This window comes from Delphinapterus leucas, chromosome X (genome assembly GCF_059928025.1).
Source record: "Delphinapterus leucas isolate spDelLeu-1000000601 "Yukka" chromosome X, BTC_Dleu_Yukka2, whole genome shotgun sequence".
NCBI classification, from domain to species: domain Eukaryota; kingdom Metazoa; phylum Chordata; class Mammalia; order Artiodactyla; family Monodontidae; genus Delphinapterus; species Delphinapterus leucas.
Genome location: NC_143150.1, coordinates 3,350,147 through 3,371,799, shown reverse-complemented (window position 1 = coordinate 3,371,799; position 21,653 = coordinate 3,350,147). Strand labels below are relative to the sequence as shown.

The following is a 21,653-nucleotide window of genomic DNA, read 5'->3' as shown; positions in this document are numbered from 1 at the left end:
CACAGAGGGGAAACAGAGACTCTACTCTTGGAGGACACACACAAGGTCTTGCATGCACCAGGATGCAGGGCAAAAGCAGTGACTTCATAGGAGCCTGGGGCAGACCTACTTGCTGGTCTTCGAGGGTCTCCTGAGGAGGCAGAGGGCAACTGTGGTTTCCTTGGGACATAAAAGCTGGAGGTGAACACACCTGGGAGTACCCATCTGAAGGCTGACATCTTGCTTGGACATTAGCACCAAGACCTGGCCCAATTCAACAGCCTCTAGACTCCAGTGCTGGGACACTTCGGGTCAAACAGCCAACGGGGCAGGAACACAGTCCCATCCATCAACAGACAGGCTGCCTAAAAACTTCCTGAGCTCACAGCCATTTCTAGACACTCCCCTTGACATGGCACTGCCCACCAGAGGGCCAAGACACACCTCCACACACCAGTGGGCAGGCACCAGTCCCTCCCACCAGGAAGCCTGCAGGAACCTCTAGACCAGCCTCACCCACCAGGGGGCAGACACCAGAAGCAAGAAATATACAGTCCCACAGCCTGTGGAACTGAGTTCACAAACACAGCTCAGAATCTACCTTGGGGCCAGCTGGTCCCTGGCCCGTGGGTGATGAGAGAGTACTACTGGGGCATATAGCACATCCCATACAGATGGCCACTTCTCCAAGCTGGAGAAACATAGCTAACCTTCCACATACATAAAAACCCAAATAGAAGGTTTAGAAAAAGTGAGACAGCAGAGGAATATGTTGCAGATGAAGGAATAAGATAAAACCCCAAAAGAACGACTAAGTGACATGGAGGTAGCCAATTTACCAGATAAAGAATTCAAAGTAATGATCATAAAGATGATCCAAGATCCTGTGAAAATAGTGGATGCACAGAGCAAGAAGTTACAAGAAGTTTTTAACAAAGAATTAGAAAAAATAAAGAACTGAACAGTTGAAGAATACAATAACTGAAATGAAAAATATGCTAGAAGGAATCAATGGTAGAATAAATGAGGCAGAAGAAGAGACACATGAGCTGGAAGACAGAGTGGTAGAAATAACTGCCATGGAACAGAATAAAGAAAAAAGAATGAAAAAAAATGAGGACAGTTTAAGAGATTTCTGGGACAATGTCAAATGCAGCAATATTCACATTATAGGGATCCCAGAAAGAGTAGAGAGAGAGAAAGGACCTGAGAAGATATTTGAAAAGGGAATAGCTGAAAACATCCCTAACATGGGAAAGGAAGCAGTCACCCAAGTCCAGGAATCACAGAGAGTACCATACAGGATCAAGCAAAGGAGGAACAGGCTGAGACACATAGTAATCAAACTGACAAAAATTAAGATAAAGAGAAAATTTTAAAAGCAACAAATAACATACAAGGGAAACCCCATAAGGTTATCAGCTGATTTTTCAGCAGAAACTCTGCAGGCCAGAAAGGAGTGGCATGATATATTTTAAGTGATGAAAGGGAAAAACCTACAACCAAAAATACTCTACCCAGCAAGGCTCTCATTCAGATTCGATGGAGACATCAAAAGCTTTACAGACAAGCAAAAGCTAAAAGAATTCAGCACCACCAAACTAGCTTTACAACAAATGCTAAAGGAACTTCTGTAGGCAGAAAAGAAAAGGTCACAACTAGAAACAAGAAAATTATGAAATGGGAAAGCACACTAATAAAGGCAAACATACAATAAAGGTAGGAAATCATCCATACACAAATATGATATCTAAACCAGTAATCGTGAGAGGAGGAGAGTACAAATGCTGGATATTTCCAACACATTTGAAATTAAGAGATCAGCAATTTAAAACAATCATGCATATATGTATACTGTTACATCAAAACCTCATGGTAAACACAAACCAAAAATATATAATAGATATATACACAAATAAGAAACAGTAATCCAAACACAACACTAAAATAGTCAACAAATCACAAGAGAACAAAAGAGGAAAGGAAGAAAAAAGACCTACAAAAACAAATCCAAAACAATTAACAAAATAGCGGTAAGAATATACATATCAATAATTACCTAAATTTAAATGGATTAAATGCTCCAACAAAAAAACACAGACTGGCTGAATGGATACAAAAACAAGACCTGTATAAACGCTGTGTACAAGAGACCCACTTCAGACCTAGAGACACATACAGACTGAAAGTGAGGGGATGGAAAAGTATTCCATGCAAATGGAAATCAAAAGAAAGCTGGAGGAGTAATACTTATATCAGAAAAAATAGACTTTAAAGACAAAAGTCTTTAAAGAGACAAAGAAAGACAAGAGACAAAGGACACTACATAATCAAGGGATCAATCCAAGAAGAAGATGTAACAATTGTAAATATATATGCACCCAATGTCGGAGCACCTCAATATAGAAGGCAAATGTTAACAGACATAAAGGGAGAAATCGACGGTAACACAATAATACTGGGAGATTTTAACACCCCACTTACATCAATGGACAGATGATCCAGACAGGAAATCAGTAAGGAAAACAGGCCTTAAATGATGCATTAAACCGTATGGACTTAATTGATATCTAGAGTGTTTCATCCAAAAGCAGCAGAATACACATTCTTTTCAAGTGCACATGGAACATTCTCTAGGATAGATCACATGCTGGCCTGAAAAGCAGCCTCAGTAAATTTAAGAAAACTGAAATCATATCAAGCATCTTTTCTAACCACAACATTATGAAGCTAGAAATCAACTACAAGAAAAAACTTCAAAAAATACAAACAGGTGGAGGTTAAACAATATATTATGAAACAACCAATGGATCATTGAAGAAATCAAAGAGGAAATAAAAAAATACCTAGAGACAAATGAAAATGGAAACATGACGATCCAAAACTTATGGGGTGCAACAAAACAGTTCTAAGAGGGAAGTTAATAGAGATACAAGCTTACCTCCAGAAACAAGAAAAATTTCAAATGAACAACCTAACGTTACACCTGAAGCAACTAGAGAAAAAAGAATAAACAAAACTCAAAGTTAGTATAAGTAAAGAAACCATAAAGATCAGAGCAGAAATAAATGAAATAGACTAAAAAACAATAGAAAAGGTCAATGAAACTAAAAGCTGGTTCTTTGAAAGGAAAAACAAAATTGATAAACCTTTAGCCAGACTTATCAAGAAAAAAAGGGAGAGGGCCCAAATCAATAAAATTATAAATGAAAAAGAAGTTACAACCAACACCACAGAAATACAAAGGACCATAAAAGACTACTACAAGCACCTATATGCCAATAAAATGGACAACACAGAAGAAATGAACAAATTCTTAGAAAGGTACGATCTCCCAAGACTGAACCAGGAAGAAATAGAAAATGTGAACAGAACAATTACAAGTACTGAAATTGAATCTGTGATTTAAAAACTCCCAACAAACAAAAGTCCAGGACCAGATGGCTTCACAGGCAAATTCTATCAAACATTTAGAGAAGAATTAACACCTATGCTTCTGAAACTACTTCAAAAAGTTGCAGAGGAAAGAATACTTACGAACTCATTCCATGAGGCCACCATCACCCTGATACCAAAGCCAGACAAAGATATCACAAAAAAAGAAAATTACAGGCCAATATCACTGATGAACATTGATGCAAAAATCCTCAACAAAATACTAGCAAACCAAATCCAACGATCCATTAAGAGGGTCATATACATGATCAAGTGGGATTTATCTCAGGGATGCAAGGATTTTTCAATATTCACAAATCAATCAGTATGATATACCACATTAACAAATCAAAGAATAAAAACCTTCTGATCATCTCAATAGATGCAGAAAAAGGTTTTGATAAAATTCAACATCCATTTATGATAACAACTCTGCAGAAAGTGGACAGAGAGGTAACATACCTTAACATAATAAAGGCCATATATGACAAAGCCACAGGCAATATCATACTCAATGGTGAAAAGCTGAAAGCATTTCCTTTAAGATCAGGAATAAGACAAGGAGGTCCACTCTCACCACTTTCATTCAACATAGTTTTGGAAGTCTTAGCCATGGAAATCAGAGAAGAAAGAGAAATAGAAGGAATACAAATTGGAAAAGAAGAAGTAAAACTGTCACTGTTTGCAGATAACGTGATACTATACATAGAAAGTCCTAAAGATGCTACAAGAAAACTACTAGAGTTCATCAATGATTTTGGTAAAGTTGCAGGGTACAAAATTAATACACAGAAATCTGTTGCATTTTTATACACTAACAATGTAAGGTCAGAAAGAGAAATTAAGGAAACAATCCCATTTACCATTGCATCAAAAAGAATAAAATACCTAGGAATAAACCTACCAAAGGAAGCAAAAGACCTGTACTCCCAAAACTATAAGATGCTGATGAAAGAAATCGAAGACAACACAGACAGATGGAAAGATAAACCATGTTCTTGGATTGGAAGAATTAATATTGTCAAAATGACTATACTACCCAAGGCAATCTACAGATTCAATGCAATCCTTATCAAATTACAAATGGCATTTTTCACAGAACTGGAACAAAAAAAATTTAATTTTTATGGAAACACAAAAGACCCTGAATAACCAAGGCAATCTTGAGAAACAAAAACGGAGCTGGAGGAATCAGGTTCCCTGACTTCAGACTATACTACAAAGCTACAGTAATCAAAACAGTAAACTGGCATTTAAAACAGACATAGGTCAATGGAACACGATAGAAAGCCCAGAAATAAACTCATGCACATATGGTCAATTAATCTATGACAAAGCAGGCAGGAATATACACTGCAGAAAAGAGAGTCTCTTCAGCAAGTGGCAGGGGAACATTGGACCGCCACATGTAAATCAATGAAGTTAGACTACTCACACTATACACAAAAATAAACTCAAAATGGATTAAAGACCTAAAAATAAGACCAGCTACTATAAAACTCCTAGAGGAAAACTTAGGCAGAATACTCTTTGACATAAATTGCAGCAATACCTTTTTGGATCCGTCTCCTAGAGTAATGGAAATAAAAACAGAAATAAACAAATGGGACCTAATTAAACTTGAAAGCTTTTGCACAGCAAAGGAAACCATAAACAAAACAAAAAGACAACCTACAGAATGGAAGAAAATATTTGCAAATGATATGATTGAAAGGGATTAATTTTCAACATATACAAACAGCTCATACAGCTCAATATCAAAAAAACAAACAACCTAATCAAAAAATGGACAGAAGGTCTAAAAAGACATTTCTCCAAAGAAGACATACAGTTGGCGGAAAGGCACATAAAAAGATGCATGACACTGCTAAGTATTAGGGAAATGCAAATCAAAATACAATACACCACACCAGTATCACCTCACACCAGTCAGAATGACCAACATCAAAATATCTACAAATAATAAATGCTGGAGAGGGTGTGGAGAAAAAGGAACACTCCTACACTGTTGGTGGGAATGTAAATTGGTACAGCCACTATGGAGAACAGTATGGAGGTTCCTTAATAAACTAAAAATACAGCTACCATTTTATTGATCCTACAATCCCACTCTGGGGCATATATCCGGAGAAAACCATACATGCACCTCACTGTTCACTTTAGCACTATTTACAGTAGCCAAGACATGGAAGCAACCTAAGTTTTTCATCGACAGATGAATGTATAAAGAAGGTGTGAAATATATATATATATGTATATATATACACACACACACACACACACACATACATGCATATACACATACATATACACACCAATGGAATATTTCTCAGCCATGAAAAGAATGAAATAATGCCACTTGCAGCAATATGGCTGGACCAAGAGATTATACTAAGTGAAGTAAGTCAGACAGAGAAAGACAAATATCATATGATATCACTTATATGTGGAATCTAAAAAAATGATACAAATGAACTTATTTACAAAACAGAAGCAGACTCACAGACATAGAAAACAAACTTATGGTTACCAAAGGGGAAGGGGGGAGGGATAAATTAGGAGTTTGGGATTAAAATATACCTACTACTCTATATGAAATAGATAACCAACAAGGACCTACTGTATAGCATAGGGAACTATATTCAATATCTTGTAATGACCTATAATGGAAGATATTATAAAAAAGAATATATATATATAAAAAACTCAGTTATACATATATGAGTTACTGAGCTGTATACCTGAAACTAACACATTATAAATCAACCATATTTCAATTAAAAAATTTAATAAAAAAGATGTTAATCTTGAAGAAGCATAAAAAAATAAAATACATTTTGTCTGATAGGAAAAAAAGAAAATAGTTACAGCTATAATATTATGTTGATAGATACATAACATAAAAAGATGAAAAGTGAGGCATCAATATAAACTGTGGGGGCAAGTAAATGTGTAAAACTTTCTTATGCAATTGAAGTTGTTATCAGCTTAAAATAGAAGATTATAAGATACATTATGAAAGCCTCATGATAACCACAGAGCAAAAATTAGATACACAAACAATGTAGAGAAAAGAATCAAAGCAACCCACTAAAACAATCATCAACTAACAAAAAGACAGCAAGAGAGGAGGAAGGAAACTAAGGAACTTCAAAACAATCAGAAATCATTATTAAAATTTAGTGATAGTAAGTCTTTATCCAATCATGCCTTTAGATATAAATGTTTTAAATTCTTCAATTAAAAGACACAAAGAAGCTAAATGGATAAAAACAACAACAACAACAAATACCAAGGCCCATCTATATGCTGCCTATAAGAGGCTCACTTAAGCATTAAGCACACTCACAGGCTGAAAGTGAAGGGATGAAGGTATTTCAAGCAAATGGAAATGAAAAGAGAGCAGGGGTAGCCATATTTATATCAGACAAAAGATACTTTAAGTAAAAAACTGTAACAGGATACAAGAAGGTCATTATATAATGATAAAAGGGTCAATTCATCACAAGGATATAACAACTGTAAACTCATGCACACTCAATATTGTAGCACATAAATATATTAAACAGTTATCAATGGATCTGAAGGGAAAAATAGACAGCAATGAAATAACAGTAGGGGACTTCAATACCACACTTTCAATGACTGATCCATCATTCAAATAGAAAATGAATAAGGAAATAATGGATCTGAATGATACCTTGGACCAAATAAACCAAACAGACATTTACAGAACATTCCATCCAACAGCAGCAGAATACACATTTTCTCTAGCACACACAGAACATTCTCCAGGATGGTTCATGTAATATATCATAAAACATGTCTTAGCAAATTTAAGAAGATTGAAATCATAAAAACTATGTTTTCCAACCACAGAAATATGAAACTAGAAATCAATAACAGGAAGAAGGCTAGAAAATTGAAAATATGTGGAATTGAACAACATGCTTCCGAACAACAAATGGGTTAAAGAAGAAATCAACATGGAAATCAAGAAATATTTTGAAACAAATGAAAATGGAAGGACAACATATCAAAACATGTGGGATGCTGCAAAAGCAGTTCCCAGAGGGACGTGTATAGCAATAAATGCCTACATTAAGAAACAAGAAAGATCTCAAACAAGCTACAAATAGAAGAACAAACTAAGCCAAAAGTTAACAGAAGAAAGGAATTATCAAAGATCAGAGCACAGAGCTTCTGGGAAGATGGCAGAAGAGTAAGACGTGGAGATCACCTTCCTCCCCACAGATACAACAGAAATACATCTACACGTGGAACATCTCCTACAGAACACCTACTGAACACTGGCAGAAGACCTCAGACCTCCCAAAAGGCAAGAAACCCCCCCACGTACCTGGGTAGGGCAAAAGAAAAAAGAATAAACAGAGACAAAAGGATAGGGACGGGACCTGCACCAGTGGGAGGGAGATGTGAAGCAGGAAAGGTTTCCACACACTAGGAAGCCCCTTCGTGGGCGGAGACGGCAGGTGGCGGAGGGGGAAGCTGCAAAGCCACGGAGGAGAGCACAGCAACAGGGGTGCGGGGGGCAAAGTGGGGAGAGATTCCTGCACAGAGGATCAGGGTGGACCAGCACTCACCAGCCCGAGAGGCTTGTCCGCTTACCCGCCGGGCCAGGCAGGGCTGGGAGCTGAGGCTTGTGCTTTGGTCAGAGCGCCGGGAGAGGACTGGGGTTGGCGGCGTGAACACAGCCTGCAGGGGGTTAGTGCACCACGGCTAGCCGGGAGGGAGTCCGGGGAAAAGTCTGGACCTGCCGAAGAGGCAAGAGACTTTTCCTTCCCTCTTTGTTTCCTGGTGCACAAGGAGAGGGGATTCAGAGCGCTGCTTAAAGGAGCTCCAGAGATGGGCTCAAGCCGCAGCTAAAAGCGCAAACCCCAGAGACGGGCAGGAGACACTAAGGCTGCTGCTGCTGCCACCAAAAAGCTTGTGTGCAAGCACAGGTCACTGTCCACACCTGCCTTCCGGGAGCCTGTGCAGCCCGCCACTGCCAGGGTCCCAGGATACAGGGACAACTTCCCCGGGAGAACGCACGGTGCACCTCAGGCTGGTGCAATGTCACGCTGGCCTCCGCCGCCACAGGCTCACCCCGCACTCCGTGCCCTGCCCTTCCCCTGGCCTGAGTGAGCCAGAACCCCCGAATCAGCGGCTCCTTTAACCCCGTCCTGTCTGAGCGAAGAAGAGTCGCCCTCTGACAACCTACATGCAGAGGCGGGGCCAGATCCAAAGCTGAGCCCCTGGGAGCTGTGAGAACAAAGAAGAGAAAGGGAAGTGTCTCCCAGCAGCCTCAGAAACAGTGGATTAAAGCTCCACAATCAACTTGATGTACCCTGCATATGTGGAATACATGAATAGACAACGAATCATCCCAAATTGAGGAGGTGGACTTTGAGAGCAAGATTTATGATTTTTTCCCCTTTTCCTCTTTTTGTGAGTGTGTATGTGTATGCTCCTGTGTGAGATTTTGTCTGTAGAGCTTTGCTTCCACCATTTGTCCTAGGGTTCTATCCGTCCGTTTTTTGTTGTTGTTTTAACTTTTTTTCTTAATAATTATTTTTTATTTTAATAACTTTATTTTATTTTACTTTATCTTCTTTCTTTCTTCCTTTCTTTCTTTCCTTCCCTCCTTTAGACAACGAATCATCCCAAATTGAGGAGGTGGCCTTTGAGAGCAAGATTTATGATTTTTTTCCCCTTTTCCTCTTTTTGTGAGTGTGTATGTGTATGCTTCTATGTGAAATTTTGTCTGTATAGCTTTGCTTCCACCATTTGTCCTAGGGTTCTATCCGTCCGTTTTTTAAAAAATTTTTTTATTTCTTTTCTTTTTTTTCTTAATAATTATTTTTTTTATTTTAATAACTTTATTATATTTTATCTTATTTTATATTACTTTATCTTCTTTCTTTCTTTTTTCCTTCCTTCCCTCCTTCCTCCCTCCCTCCCTCCTTTCTTTCTTTCTTTCTTCCTTTCTTTCATTCTACTTCTACTAATTCTTTCTTTCTACTTTTTCTCCCTTTTATTCTGAGCCATGTGGATGAAAGGCTCTTGGTGCTACAGCCAGGAGTCAGTGCTGTGCCTCTGAGGTGGGAGAGCCAACTTCAGGACACTGGGCCACAAGAGCTCTCCCAGCTCCACATAATATCAAATGGTGAAAATCTCCCAGAGATCTCCATCTCAACACTAGCACCCAGCTTCACTCAACGACGAGCAAGCTACAGTGCTGGACATCCTATGCCAAAAAACTAGCAAGACAGGAACACAACCCCACCCATTAGCAGAGAGGCTGCCTAAAATCATAATAAGGCCACAGACACCCCAAAACACACCATCAAACATGGACCTGCCCACCAGAAAGACAAGATCCAGCCTCACCCACCAGAACACAGGCACTAGTCCCCTCCACCAGGAAGCCTACACAACCCACTGAACCAACCTTAGCCACTGGGGACAGACACCAAAAACAATGGGAACTACGAACCTGCAGCCTGCAAAAAGGAGATCCCAAACACAGTAGGATAAGCAAAATGAGAAGACAGAAAAACACACAGCAGATGAAGGAGCAAGATAGAAATCCACCAGACCTAACAAATGAAGAGGAAATAGGCAGTCTACCTGAAAAAGAATTCAGAATAATGATAGTAAAGATTATCCAAAATCTTGGAAATAGAATAGACAAAATGCAAGAAACATTTAACAAGGACCTAGAAGAACTAAAGGTGAAACAAACAATGATGAACAACACAATAAATGAAATGAAAAATACTCTAGATGGGATCAATAGCAGAATAACTGAGGCAGAAGAACGGATAAGTGACCTGGAAGATAAAATACTGGAAATAACTACTGCAGAGCAGAATAAAGAAAAAAGAATGAAAAGAACTGAGGACACTCTCAGAGACCTCTGGGACAACATTAAATGCACCAACATTCGAATTATAGGGGTTCCAGAAGAAGAAGAGAAAAAGAAAGGGACTGAGAAAATATTTGAAGAGATTATAGTTGAAAACTTCCCTAATATGGGAAAGGAAATAGTTAATCAACTCCAGGAAGCACAGAGAGTCCCATACAGGATAAATCCAAGGAGAAACATGCCAAGACACATATTAATCAAACTATCAAAAATTAAATACAAAGAAAAAATATTAAAAGCAGCAAGGGAAAAACAACAAATAACACACAAGGGAATCCCCATAAGGTTAACAGCTGATCTTTCAGCAGAAATTCTGCAAACCAGAAGGGAGTGGCAGGACATATTGAAAGTGTTGAAGGAGAAAAACCTGCAACCAAGATTACTCTACCCAGCAAGGATCTCATTCAGATTTGATGGAGAAATTAAAACCTTTACAGACAAGCAAAAGCTGAGAGAGTTCAGCACCACCAAACCAGCTCTACAACAAATGCTAAAGGAACTTCTCTAGGCAAGAAACACAAGAGAAGGAAAAGACCTACAATAAGAAACCCAAAACAATTAAGAAAATGGGAATAGGAACATACATATCAATAATTACCTTAAATGTAAATGGATTAAATGCTCCCACCAAAAGACACAGACTGGCTGAATGGATACAAAAACAAGACCCATATATATACTGTCTACAAGAGACCCACTTCAGACCTAGAGACACATACAGACTGAAAGTAACGGGATGGAAAAAGATATTTCATGCAAATGGAAACCAAAAGAAAGCTGGAGTAGCAATTCTCATATCAGACAGAATAGACTTAATAAAAAAAAGATCAGAGCAGAAATAAATGAAATAGAGACCAGAAAAACAATAGAAAAGATCAATGAAACTAAGTGCTGGTTCTTTGAAAGATAAACAAAATTGGCAAGGCTTTAGCCAAATTAACTAAGAAAACAAGAAAGAAGACACAAATAAATAAAACTAGAAATGAAAGAGGAGACATTACAACTGATAGAACAGAAATATAAAAAATTATGAGAGACTACAATTATATGCCAACAAACTGGATAACCGAGAAGAAATGGATAAATTCCTAGAAACATATGACCCACCAAAAAATGAATCATGAATAAATAGAAAATCTAAAGAAACCCTTAACAATTAAGGAGATTGAATCAGTAATCAGAAAACTCCCAAACACAGAAAAGCAAAGGATCAGATGGTTTCACCAGTGAATTCTACCAAACATTTAAAGAATTAACTCCAATCCTTCTCAAACTGTTGCAAACATCTGAAGAGGAGGGAACACTCCCAAATTCATTTTATGCAGCCAGCATTACCCTGATATCAAAGCCAAATAAGACACCACAAGAAAATAAAATTACAGACAAATATCCCCGATAAAGATGTAAAAATTCTCAACAAAATATTAGCAAACTGTTTTCAAAAGCACATTAAAAATATCATTCACCGCCTCATTACAAATAGCTCAATTTCGTTTCTTTTTATGGCTGAGTAATATTCCATTGTATATATGTGCCACATCTTCTTTATCCATTCATCTGATGATGGACACTTAGGTTGTTTCCTTCTCCGGGCTATTGTAAATAGAGCTGCAATGAGCATAGCACAGGGAGATCAGCTCGGTGCTTTGTGACCGCCTGGAGGGGTGGGATAGGGAGGGTGGGAGGGAGGGAGACGCAAGAGGGAAGAGATACGGGAACATATGTATATGTATAACTGATTCACTTTGTTATAAAGCAGAAACTAACATACCATTGTAAAGCAATTATACTCCAATAAAGATGTAAAAAAAAAAATCATTCACCTTGATCAAGTGAGATTTATCCCTGGGATGCAAGGATGGTTTAACACATGAAAAACAACAAATGTAATACACCACATTAATAGAATGAAAGATAAATATGATGTAATCATCTCAACAGAAGCAGAAAAAGTATTTGACAAATACAACATCATTTCATGATGAAAATGTTCATCAAATTGGGTATAGAAGGAATATTCCTTAGCATAATAAAGGTCATCTATGACAAGCCCACAAATAACATCATACTCAGTGGTAATAAGTTAAAACTCTTTCCTGTAAGATCAATACAGAGATGCCCATTCTTACCATTTGTATTCAACATAATAATAAAAGTTCTAGCCAGAGCAATTAGGCAAGAAAAAGAAATAAAAACGCCCACATCAGAAAGGAGAAGTAAAATCATTTCTGTTTGCAGATGATATAATCTTACATGTAGAAAACCTTGAAGACTCCACTAAAAAACTGTTAGAACAAATAAATGAATTCAGTAAAGTTTTAGGATACAAAATCAAGACACAGAAATCAGTTGCATTTCTATACACTAACAATGAATTATCTGAAAGAGAAGTTAAGAAAGCAATCTCATTTACAATAGCATTGAAAATAATGAAATATTGAGGAATAAATTTAACCAAGGAGGTGAAAGACCTGCACACTGTAAACTATAAGACATTGATTGAAAGAGATTAAAGAAGACACAAATAAATAAAAAGATATCTCAGGTTCCTGGATTTGAAGATTAATACTGTAAATATGTCCATACTACCCATAATGATCTACAGATTCAATGTAATCCCAGTCAAAATTCCAAAGACATTCCTATTCACAGAAATAGGAAAAATTATTCTACAATTTGTTTCAGACCACAAAAGACCCTGAATAGCCAAAGCAATCTTGAGAAAGAAGGGCAAAGCTGGAGGTATAACAATACCTGATTTCAAGCTATATTACAAAGCTATAGTAATCAAAACAGTATGTTGCTGGCATAAAAATAGGCACATAGATCAGTGGAACAAAATAAAGACCCCAGACATAAAACCTCACAAATATTCTCAACTAATTTTTGATGATGGAGCCAAGAACACACATTGGGAAAAGGACAGTCTCATCAATAAAAGATATTGGGAAAATTGGATATCCACTTGAAAAAGAATAAAACTGAACCCCTACCTTACACCACTCACATAAAATTAACTTGAAATGGACCAAAGATTTAAATGTAATACCTGAAACTGTAAATCTCCTTGAAGAAAACATAGGGGAAAAGAGCCTTGACATTGGTCTTAGCAATAATTTCTTGGATAAGTCACCAATAGCACAGGCAACAAAAATTAAAGTAAACAAGCTGGCCTACATTAAACTAAAAAGCTTCTGAACAGCTAAGGAAACAAACAATAAATGGAAAAGAAAACCTACAGAATGGGAGGAAATACTCCCAAACCATATATCTGATTAGGAATTGATATTCATAATAGATAAAGAACTCATACAACTCAATAGCAAAAGGGAAAATAATCCAATTAAAAAATGGGCAAAGGACCTGTGTAGGCATTTTTCCAAAGAAGACATACAAATGGCCATCAGGTGTGTGAAAATGTGTTCAACATCACTAATCATCAGGGAAATGCAAATCAAAACCACAATGAGACATCAACTTGCCTGCTAGGATGGCTTTTTATCCAAAAGACAAGAGATAACAAATGTTGGCAAGGATGTGGAGAAATAGGAACCCTTGTGCACTCTTTGTGGGAATGTAAATTGGTATAGCTATTATGGAAAACAGTATGGTTATTACTCAAAAAGTAAATATTGTACTACCATATTATCCAGAAATTCCACTTCTCGGTATATATCTGGAGGAATTAAAATCAGTGTTGCACAGGGATATCTGCATCCCCATGTTCACTGCAGCATTATTCACAATAGCAAAGGTACAGAAACAACCTAAGTATCCACCAATGGAAAAGAAAATGTGAGATATACACATACACACACAAACACACACACATATACAAGAGAATATGGCATGTGTATGAGAAAGAAGTCAATCCTGCCATTTGTGACAATATGGATGGACCTTGAAGGCATTGTGCTAAGTGAGATAAGTTAGAGAAGGACAAATACTGTATGATATCACTTATATGTGGAATCTAAAACAACTGAACTTGTGCAAATGATAGTAGAATGGTAGTTACCAGAGGTTAGGGTTGGTGAGGAAATGGGGAGATGTTGTTTAAAGGTACAAACTTACAAGTAGTAGATAAACAAGTTCTGGAGCTCTAATATACAACATAGTGATTATAGTAAACAATACTATATTATAAACTTCAAGGTTACTAAGAGACTAAATCTTAACTGTTCTCAACACAAAAGAAATGATAAATATGTGACATCATAAAGGCATTAGCTAACTCTACTATAATCATATTGCAATATATAAATGTATCAAACCAAAACATTTTTCACCTTAAACTTACACAATGTTATATGTCAATTGTATTTCAATTATAAAAAGTATTTTTAAAAATTCCTTTTCAGATCATGTATCTGCAATGTTCACAGACCTTTCATAAGTCTTCATGGTTACCAAATAAAACCCAACTCCTTGGACTGATATTCATGGCTTTCTGTGAATCTGCAATCTATTCCCAATATACTTTTACAGGTGTACATTCCACTACTTCTCTTTCTGACCAGAAATCATAGCCATATCAGATTATTCACCATTTCCCAATACTCTCCATGTTTTCATTTTCCGAGTCCAGTCATTCCAATAAGTGGAAAGGTCTAGCTAAAAATTCAGCACTAGGGATACCAGTTATATACTGGGAAGGGAATGAGAAACACCTGGAATTCAATAACATACATTCTAATGTTTTTACAGAAGCCACTTAAAGAAAAAAGAATAAACTGATTTTTGACTAGAATATGTCCAATATATCTCAAAAAGACAACTGTCTTTTTCTTAAATGGCTTCTATAGACTGGTTATGAAACTAAAGAAGTATTAGCTTAAGACACACCCATTCACTATGTGGTCCACCTGTTCACACTATTTGCAGAATTAAAGTAAAATAAAAACCAAGTCCTTCATACCTTCTTAGTAACTAAAAGCCACTGCTTCACAGAAACACACGAGAAGATCTGACTACTGTATCTTGTGAATGATTAAATGACAAGGTACTAACCTTAGAGATATGATTTCATATGTGAACATCAGCAGGTGTACCCTAACTTAAAATGGGTTGTATTCCAAAGTTTGCAAAGAATTAAAGGCACATTCTTCCTTTGAAACAATGCCATAAAGGGTAGCTACTTTTCCAGGCAAGGCTACACAAGTCTTTATTTCTCATAATTTATCTGAATGATTGTAATTGCCAATGCACGAGCACTATTTCAGCAACATTTCTCATTAAGTGGACTTTCATAGGCCAGCCTGAGAACCATTTATAACACTGCCTATGTGGAGAAAAGAATTATGACACAAAAGAAGGGAAACTACAGTACTAGGCATATTCTCTTCCCCACTATTATTTACTCTGTACCCCACAACCATGGCCATGACCAAAGCAATGAGCTGGTCATGGCCTCAAGTCTCTCAATCAATCCTAGTGACTAGTATCCTTACAATGGAGAGTCCTGACAGTCATCACCTTAACCAAGAAATCACATTTAGCATCAGTAATACTGAGACAACCTTGCCTCCTGACATGATACAATAGGAAGTCACAGTGTCATCTACCAAATATTCTTGATCCTGCCTTCAAATGTCCAGCTCTGCCCTGTGTTACAAATTCTACACTTCTACTTCAAAATGGAAAATGATATTTCTTATTCCTCTAGGTCCTATAAGAAAATTACACTTGCCCCATTTTAGCACAGGCTAGGCAGTCATGTGGCTGAGATATTAAGTATTCAGAGATTGAGGTATTACTATACATAAGTAGATGTTCACGTACACAAAATAAATGGACATGTGCCTAATTCATACTTAAAATTGACCAAACACATGAAAACCAATATATTGTAGCAATTAATAGCATGTACTCTGGAGCCAGACTGTGTGGGTTTCAGTCCTGGCTCTGCCACTTTTTAACTGTGTGAGCTTTGGCAAGTTACTTGACCTCTCCGTGTCTCCATATTTTATCTGTGAAACAGGAATAATAGCGGCACCTAGGTAGCAGGTCTGTTATAAGGATTATATGGATTAACCTATGTAAAGCACTTAGAATAGTGCTTGGTACATAGTAAGAGTTATTTAAACATAAGTTTTAAAGTAACAGGATAGGATATGAAAACTATAAATAAGAATAAAGTATTGAACTAAGTTTCAAAAAAATCTAATTAGAGAACAAAGGAGAGTGTTCAGTTTTAAGCAATGTCTGGAAAATCATATCATGTCAGGAGAATAGTTGAAAGTAATAAGAGTTATCCTGTAGACAAGAAAGCATGGAGTAGCTCTGAGACCTGTTATGTGGAAAAGGAAGCAAGTGCCACAGGGGCCTAAAACTGGTAGGCATTAGAGGAAGGTGGACTTCTGCTCAACATAGGAAGCACTTTCCAATCCCTAGAGCTATATGCCCGTGGTAATAATGCAGTTTACTAATGGAGGGATTCAAACTGGTAGGTCAATCATAAAGCATAATGCAAGAGGGATTCTTGATCAGGGTAGGAGCTTAGGACTTACAGCTTCTCAGGTCCCACATCTGATTCTTAAATTTTAAGATTTGGTGATTGAATGGTAAAGTATTAATGTATTGATTCCATAATAGAGATTATATACACATAGAAGAGATTAGACTTTGCATACTTATAATTCAAGTCAAAATTAGCTTGAGACATTCCCACTCAACATGTGCCATGCCTGTCCACATTATTCACTGAGTTAAAGTAAAATAAAAACCAAGTCCTTCATGTTTCTCTTAGTAACTTAGTATTTACATGTGTGGCCACAGGTGCCAGTTTATTCTGAGATTAAGAGAACTGAGAAAATATATTTCACAATGAAAGCAGACACTTACAAGGACCTATGGAACATGGCACCAAGCCAGACTATGAATGTGACAGAGACAATGAATCAACAGTTCAACCATTTCCTCTTAAATTCACAGTATCTGCTCTCACCACTGCCAGCACTATGTAATCTTGTTGCAGAAAAAGTGGTGATATGGTGTCATGTAAATGTACAGCCTTGTGCCCAGTGTCTTTCATTTCCCCTTCCAGATATATTATACACTCTTCACCCTGTTCTCTTTCTTATAACGGTAAACTATATGAACTATATCAGCAGGGCTGCCACAGCCTCTGGCTTCAGAAGACAGAGGGAAAAAGAAGGGAAAGTCTGGGTATGTAATCTCTTGGCTCTCTCCCTGTGAAATCTCCTCCACTAAAGATCTCTTCACCTCTGAAGTAAACTTGTTTTACATGACGTACCTACTGCTGGCCTTAGGTTCTTGCTGTATCTGTTGGAGGTGTATCTACACCCAGACCATACCTTTACTGTTAAGTCCTTTGCAAATGTACCCTCCTCAAATAGTCTTATTTGAAATGTCCCATCTCTATTCTTTGGGATCCTGTCTGATACACATCTCAAGTTTCAACAAATCTCAGTCAGACCTGAACAGAATATCCATTTGGCATTTAATTGCTACTGAGGTTGACCCATCATGAAATTGCTTATATTCAACCATTTTGACCCAGAGAAATGACATTTTCATAATGCTCCAACCTAACACTGTTCACACATATAGTTCTCATTTGTTAATGGTCAAACGAGGAAGCAGGAGTATAAGAAATTCCTTTATTACATGAAGCTGAAATTGTTCCCTGTAGCTTTTCTTTAAAAATATGGGACTTGGAATCAGAGACTGGTGTTCTAGACCTAGCTCTACTATTAATTTTCTGTAAAGTCTTAGAAAAGTAAATTTCCTTTTCTGGAACTCAATTTCTTCATGCACAAAATGAGGAATCAGACTAGATGCTCTCTATGCATTTTCCCATGTCTGCTATTCTAAAATTTCAGAATCACATATTCCTAACTATACTGTAAGTTCTTTGAAAACAAGGACTGTGTCCCCAAAGTATTGTTCAAAGATTCCTTACATCAGAATCATGTGGGGCACTTGATAAAAATGCAAATTTTAGGCACTATCCCCAGAGCTACTAAATCAAATTCTCCACATGTGGAGCCTGCTTCCTTGCTTACACATACCAAACATTGAGAACCATTGCATTTAGAACATGATTAGAACATGTTAGAACAAAGCACTGGTCAATAAACCAGTACTCCTCAACAGTCTCTGCTTTTTCAAGCAGGATGTTTTGGCCTTCTCTTTAATATAATTATTAAAAGGCTTGATTACTTGATTTTCTAAGCACCAACAGGACATAAACAAACTGATGTAAACAGGAGAGGTGACAACTGACACTGAGGATGGAGACACAAAAAGAAAAATAGCAGATATAGGATAAACACAATGAATGCTCTTTATGATGATCAGAGTCTCCAAGAAGTGGGACTATTCTGTTCAAAATCCTTGTTTAGGATTATTAGATAGCATGCAATACATTTTTAGAGAACTTTAATTCTCAGAGTTAAAATTAAAAAGACTGGGCTTCCCTGGTGGCGCAGTGGTTGAGAGTCCGCCTGCCAATGCAGGGGACATGGGTTCGTGCCCCGGTCCGGGAAGATCCCACATGCCACGGAGCGGCTGGGCCCGTGAGCCATGGCCGCTGAGCCTGCGCGTCCGGAGCCTGTGCTCCGCAACGGGAGAGGCCACAACAGTGAGAGGCCCGCATACCGCAAAAAAAAAAAAAAAATTAAAAAGCCTTTAACATTTGAAGAGGTAAGATTCATTTATTTAGAACTTCCATCTTATTTAGAACATCTATCATGCCCAATGAAATCACAAACATGAGAAGTTAATAAGACAGAATTAGTCTTTTTTTCCCCACACTGGGATAAAGAACAAAAAGGGCCACGTGGGCCACGTTTCTAAGGACATATCAGTCCAGTTGTGTAGCCCTCAGCCCCAGAGATTATTGTTGAAAATGCTGATAGAAGATGGAAAGACTCAGAGTACATTAAGATAATCAACTCTGCAAAAATAATTAGGAACACGTCCTAATGCTTCCAAGTATATGGGACAATAGCCAAATGTAAAACAACAACAAACACTACCAAAGAGTAAAATATCCTCCGTAATATTGAAATATGTAGAGGCTAAGGGGGTGATTTCTAGTAATGATATTCTCTGAATGAGGTTGACTTTTAAAGTCAAAAGAAGTTCAAAATAGCTGAAGAACATAAAGTTTGGTGACAGGAGGACTAAGAAATAAGGGTAACAAATGGGTGGAGGCTGGGTCATACTGGGTCTTATAAAATCATATTAAGGAGTTGGGACTTTAGGGATAATAGAAAGTCATTAAGTAACTCTAAATAGGACAGATATAATGCAACATGCATTGTGGAAGAAACACTGGCTACATACTTTAGGAAGTAAAACCAATTAGAGACTCTTGCAGTAGTCCAAGTGGAAGACAACATCAGATTAAACTAGGGTGGTAGCAGGAAAGTTGGAAAAAAGTAGATGAATCCAAGGAATGTGGGAGGAAGAAATGACAGATCTTAGGGATTGATTGAATCTGTAAAGTGAAGGGTAGAAAGCATGAAGAAACCAAATATAGAATTTACTGTTACTACTACGTCAAGATTTCTTTTACTATGCCAGTAAAACCATCCCCCAGCTACTTCAGGGTATTACCATCAGCTGAAGGGAACCATCTCACTGTAAAATGCCTGGGAGGACAATGACTGACTGAGATGAAGCTACAAAAGCCATTCATGCTCCGTATCTCCCCATGGGGTCAAATGGAAGCTACACTTCAAGTGAAATCACACCTTTGTTTTACTTTTGCTCCTTCCCTATCTCACTTCCCTTACTTCTTACAAGTTTCCCTCCTTAACAAATGAATCTACATATGCAACAGAAACAGACTCACAGAGATAGAAAACAAACTCATGGTTACCAAAGGGGAAAGGGAGGGGGAGGGATAAATTAGGAGTATGGAATTAACAGATACACACTACTATATATAAAACAGATAAGCAACAAGTATTTACTGTATATCACAGGGAACAATATTCAATATCTTGTAACAACCAATAATGGAAAATAATCTGAAAAAAAGAATATTTATATAACTGAATCAGTTTGCTCTACACCTGAAATTAACACAATATTGTAACTCAACTATTCTTCAATTAAAAAAAAAAAGCTCTGGTCAAAGGCAATAATTTATCACAGTCTTCTTTTGTTCTAGGAGTTAAGGGTACTTACCCGCCAATATCGTGCTTCACAAAGTCCCCAGGTTCTTGTCGCCTTGATTCCCCTTGGCCAGTTGTTCCAGGGAGAATATTAATCAGGAAGAGAACCCCAAGGCTAGTCATGTAGAACTGACTTATTTGTGTGATTATCATCTTCTTAGGCACCAACTTGGAGAGACCTGTGAGTTCCATGTTCAGGGAAAGAGGAAGGGGAAAGGAGTAGAAGACAAAGGGAAGGAGGAAGAAGTGGTGAAAAAAAATTTTATTCAACTCTATTAGAGCCATTTAACTTCCAGAATATACAGCTACTAAATGTTTACTGTTACAGTCCTCCTTCTGCAGTTCATCAATGCCACCAAAATTCACTCCTGGCATATCCCTCTCTTGATTATACCAGAGCCTAACCAATAGAGGGTAGTATAAAGACCCTAAATCAGTAATTGGAATACTTAGGTTACAACGCCATCTTTTTCCCTGTCTTCTTTTAACTAGGTGAGTCACAGAACTTCTCTTAGCCTCAGTTACCTCTTATAATCTGAGATCTTAAAATAATCTCTCATGTCTTCACTTTATTTTTCCCCCATCCTGTTTGATTTTTTACTATCACAAATGCCTTTTCCATGAATAACTGTATAATACTGTAGAAAATCCTAGAATATTAAGACCTGGAGTCTCTTTATAGAATTTTTGGGATTGATTCTCATCTTGATACAGTTAAGCAGTTTTCCAAAATATCAAAGGGCCTGGAGAAGATGGACTGTATCCTCTGAATCGGGTTGAGAAAATGCTGAATGATGAGACACCATGATTCCTGAATAGGAATGCAATGTTTTCCCGTAAAGAGATATTTGAGGGCAAAACCAGTCCCATATAGGGGCCACAACATAAAGAAATCCAAGCCTAGTCTCCTGGTACAGAAGTCCCTACGTGGTCAGCAAACTATACTGATGATAGAATTATGCAATTTTGAGTTGCCTATATGCAAGGCTGTTTTATGAACTCTGGATTGGTGGAGGTTTACCCAGGACATGGGGTTAAGAAAACAAAACAGTGTAAAGAGGCACTTGCTTGTTACCTCTAAACCTTATGGCTTCTTTGAATTTGAGACACTGACCACTTGAAGGAAACCTAATTCTGACCCAGCACCATACTCTTTTACA

The 21,653-nt window shown here is 37.4% G+C and overlaps 1 protein-coding gene across 1 annotated transcript in view; it reads right to left on the bottom strand.

Moving 5' to 3' along the window:
* GABRA3 (gamma-aminobutyric acid type A receptor subunit alpha3) overlaps positions 1 to 20,851 on the bottom strand; it is a 153,135-nt gene extending 132,284 nt beyond the window's left edge. Inside the window, exon 1 of the mRNA XM_022561118.2 lies at positions 20,507 to 20,851. Within this exon, the coding sequence (XP_022416826.2) occupies positions 20,507 to 20,778 (272 nt within the window). The 5' untranslated portion in view covers positions 20,779 to 20,851. The remainder of the gene's footprint in view (positions 1 to 20,506) is intronic.
* Positions 20,852 to 21,653: the final 802 nt, after the last annotated feature.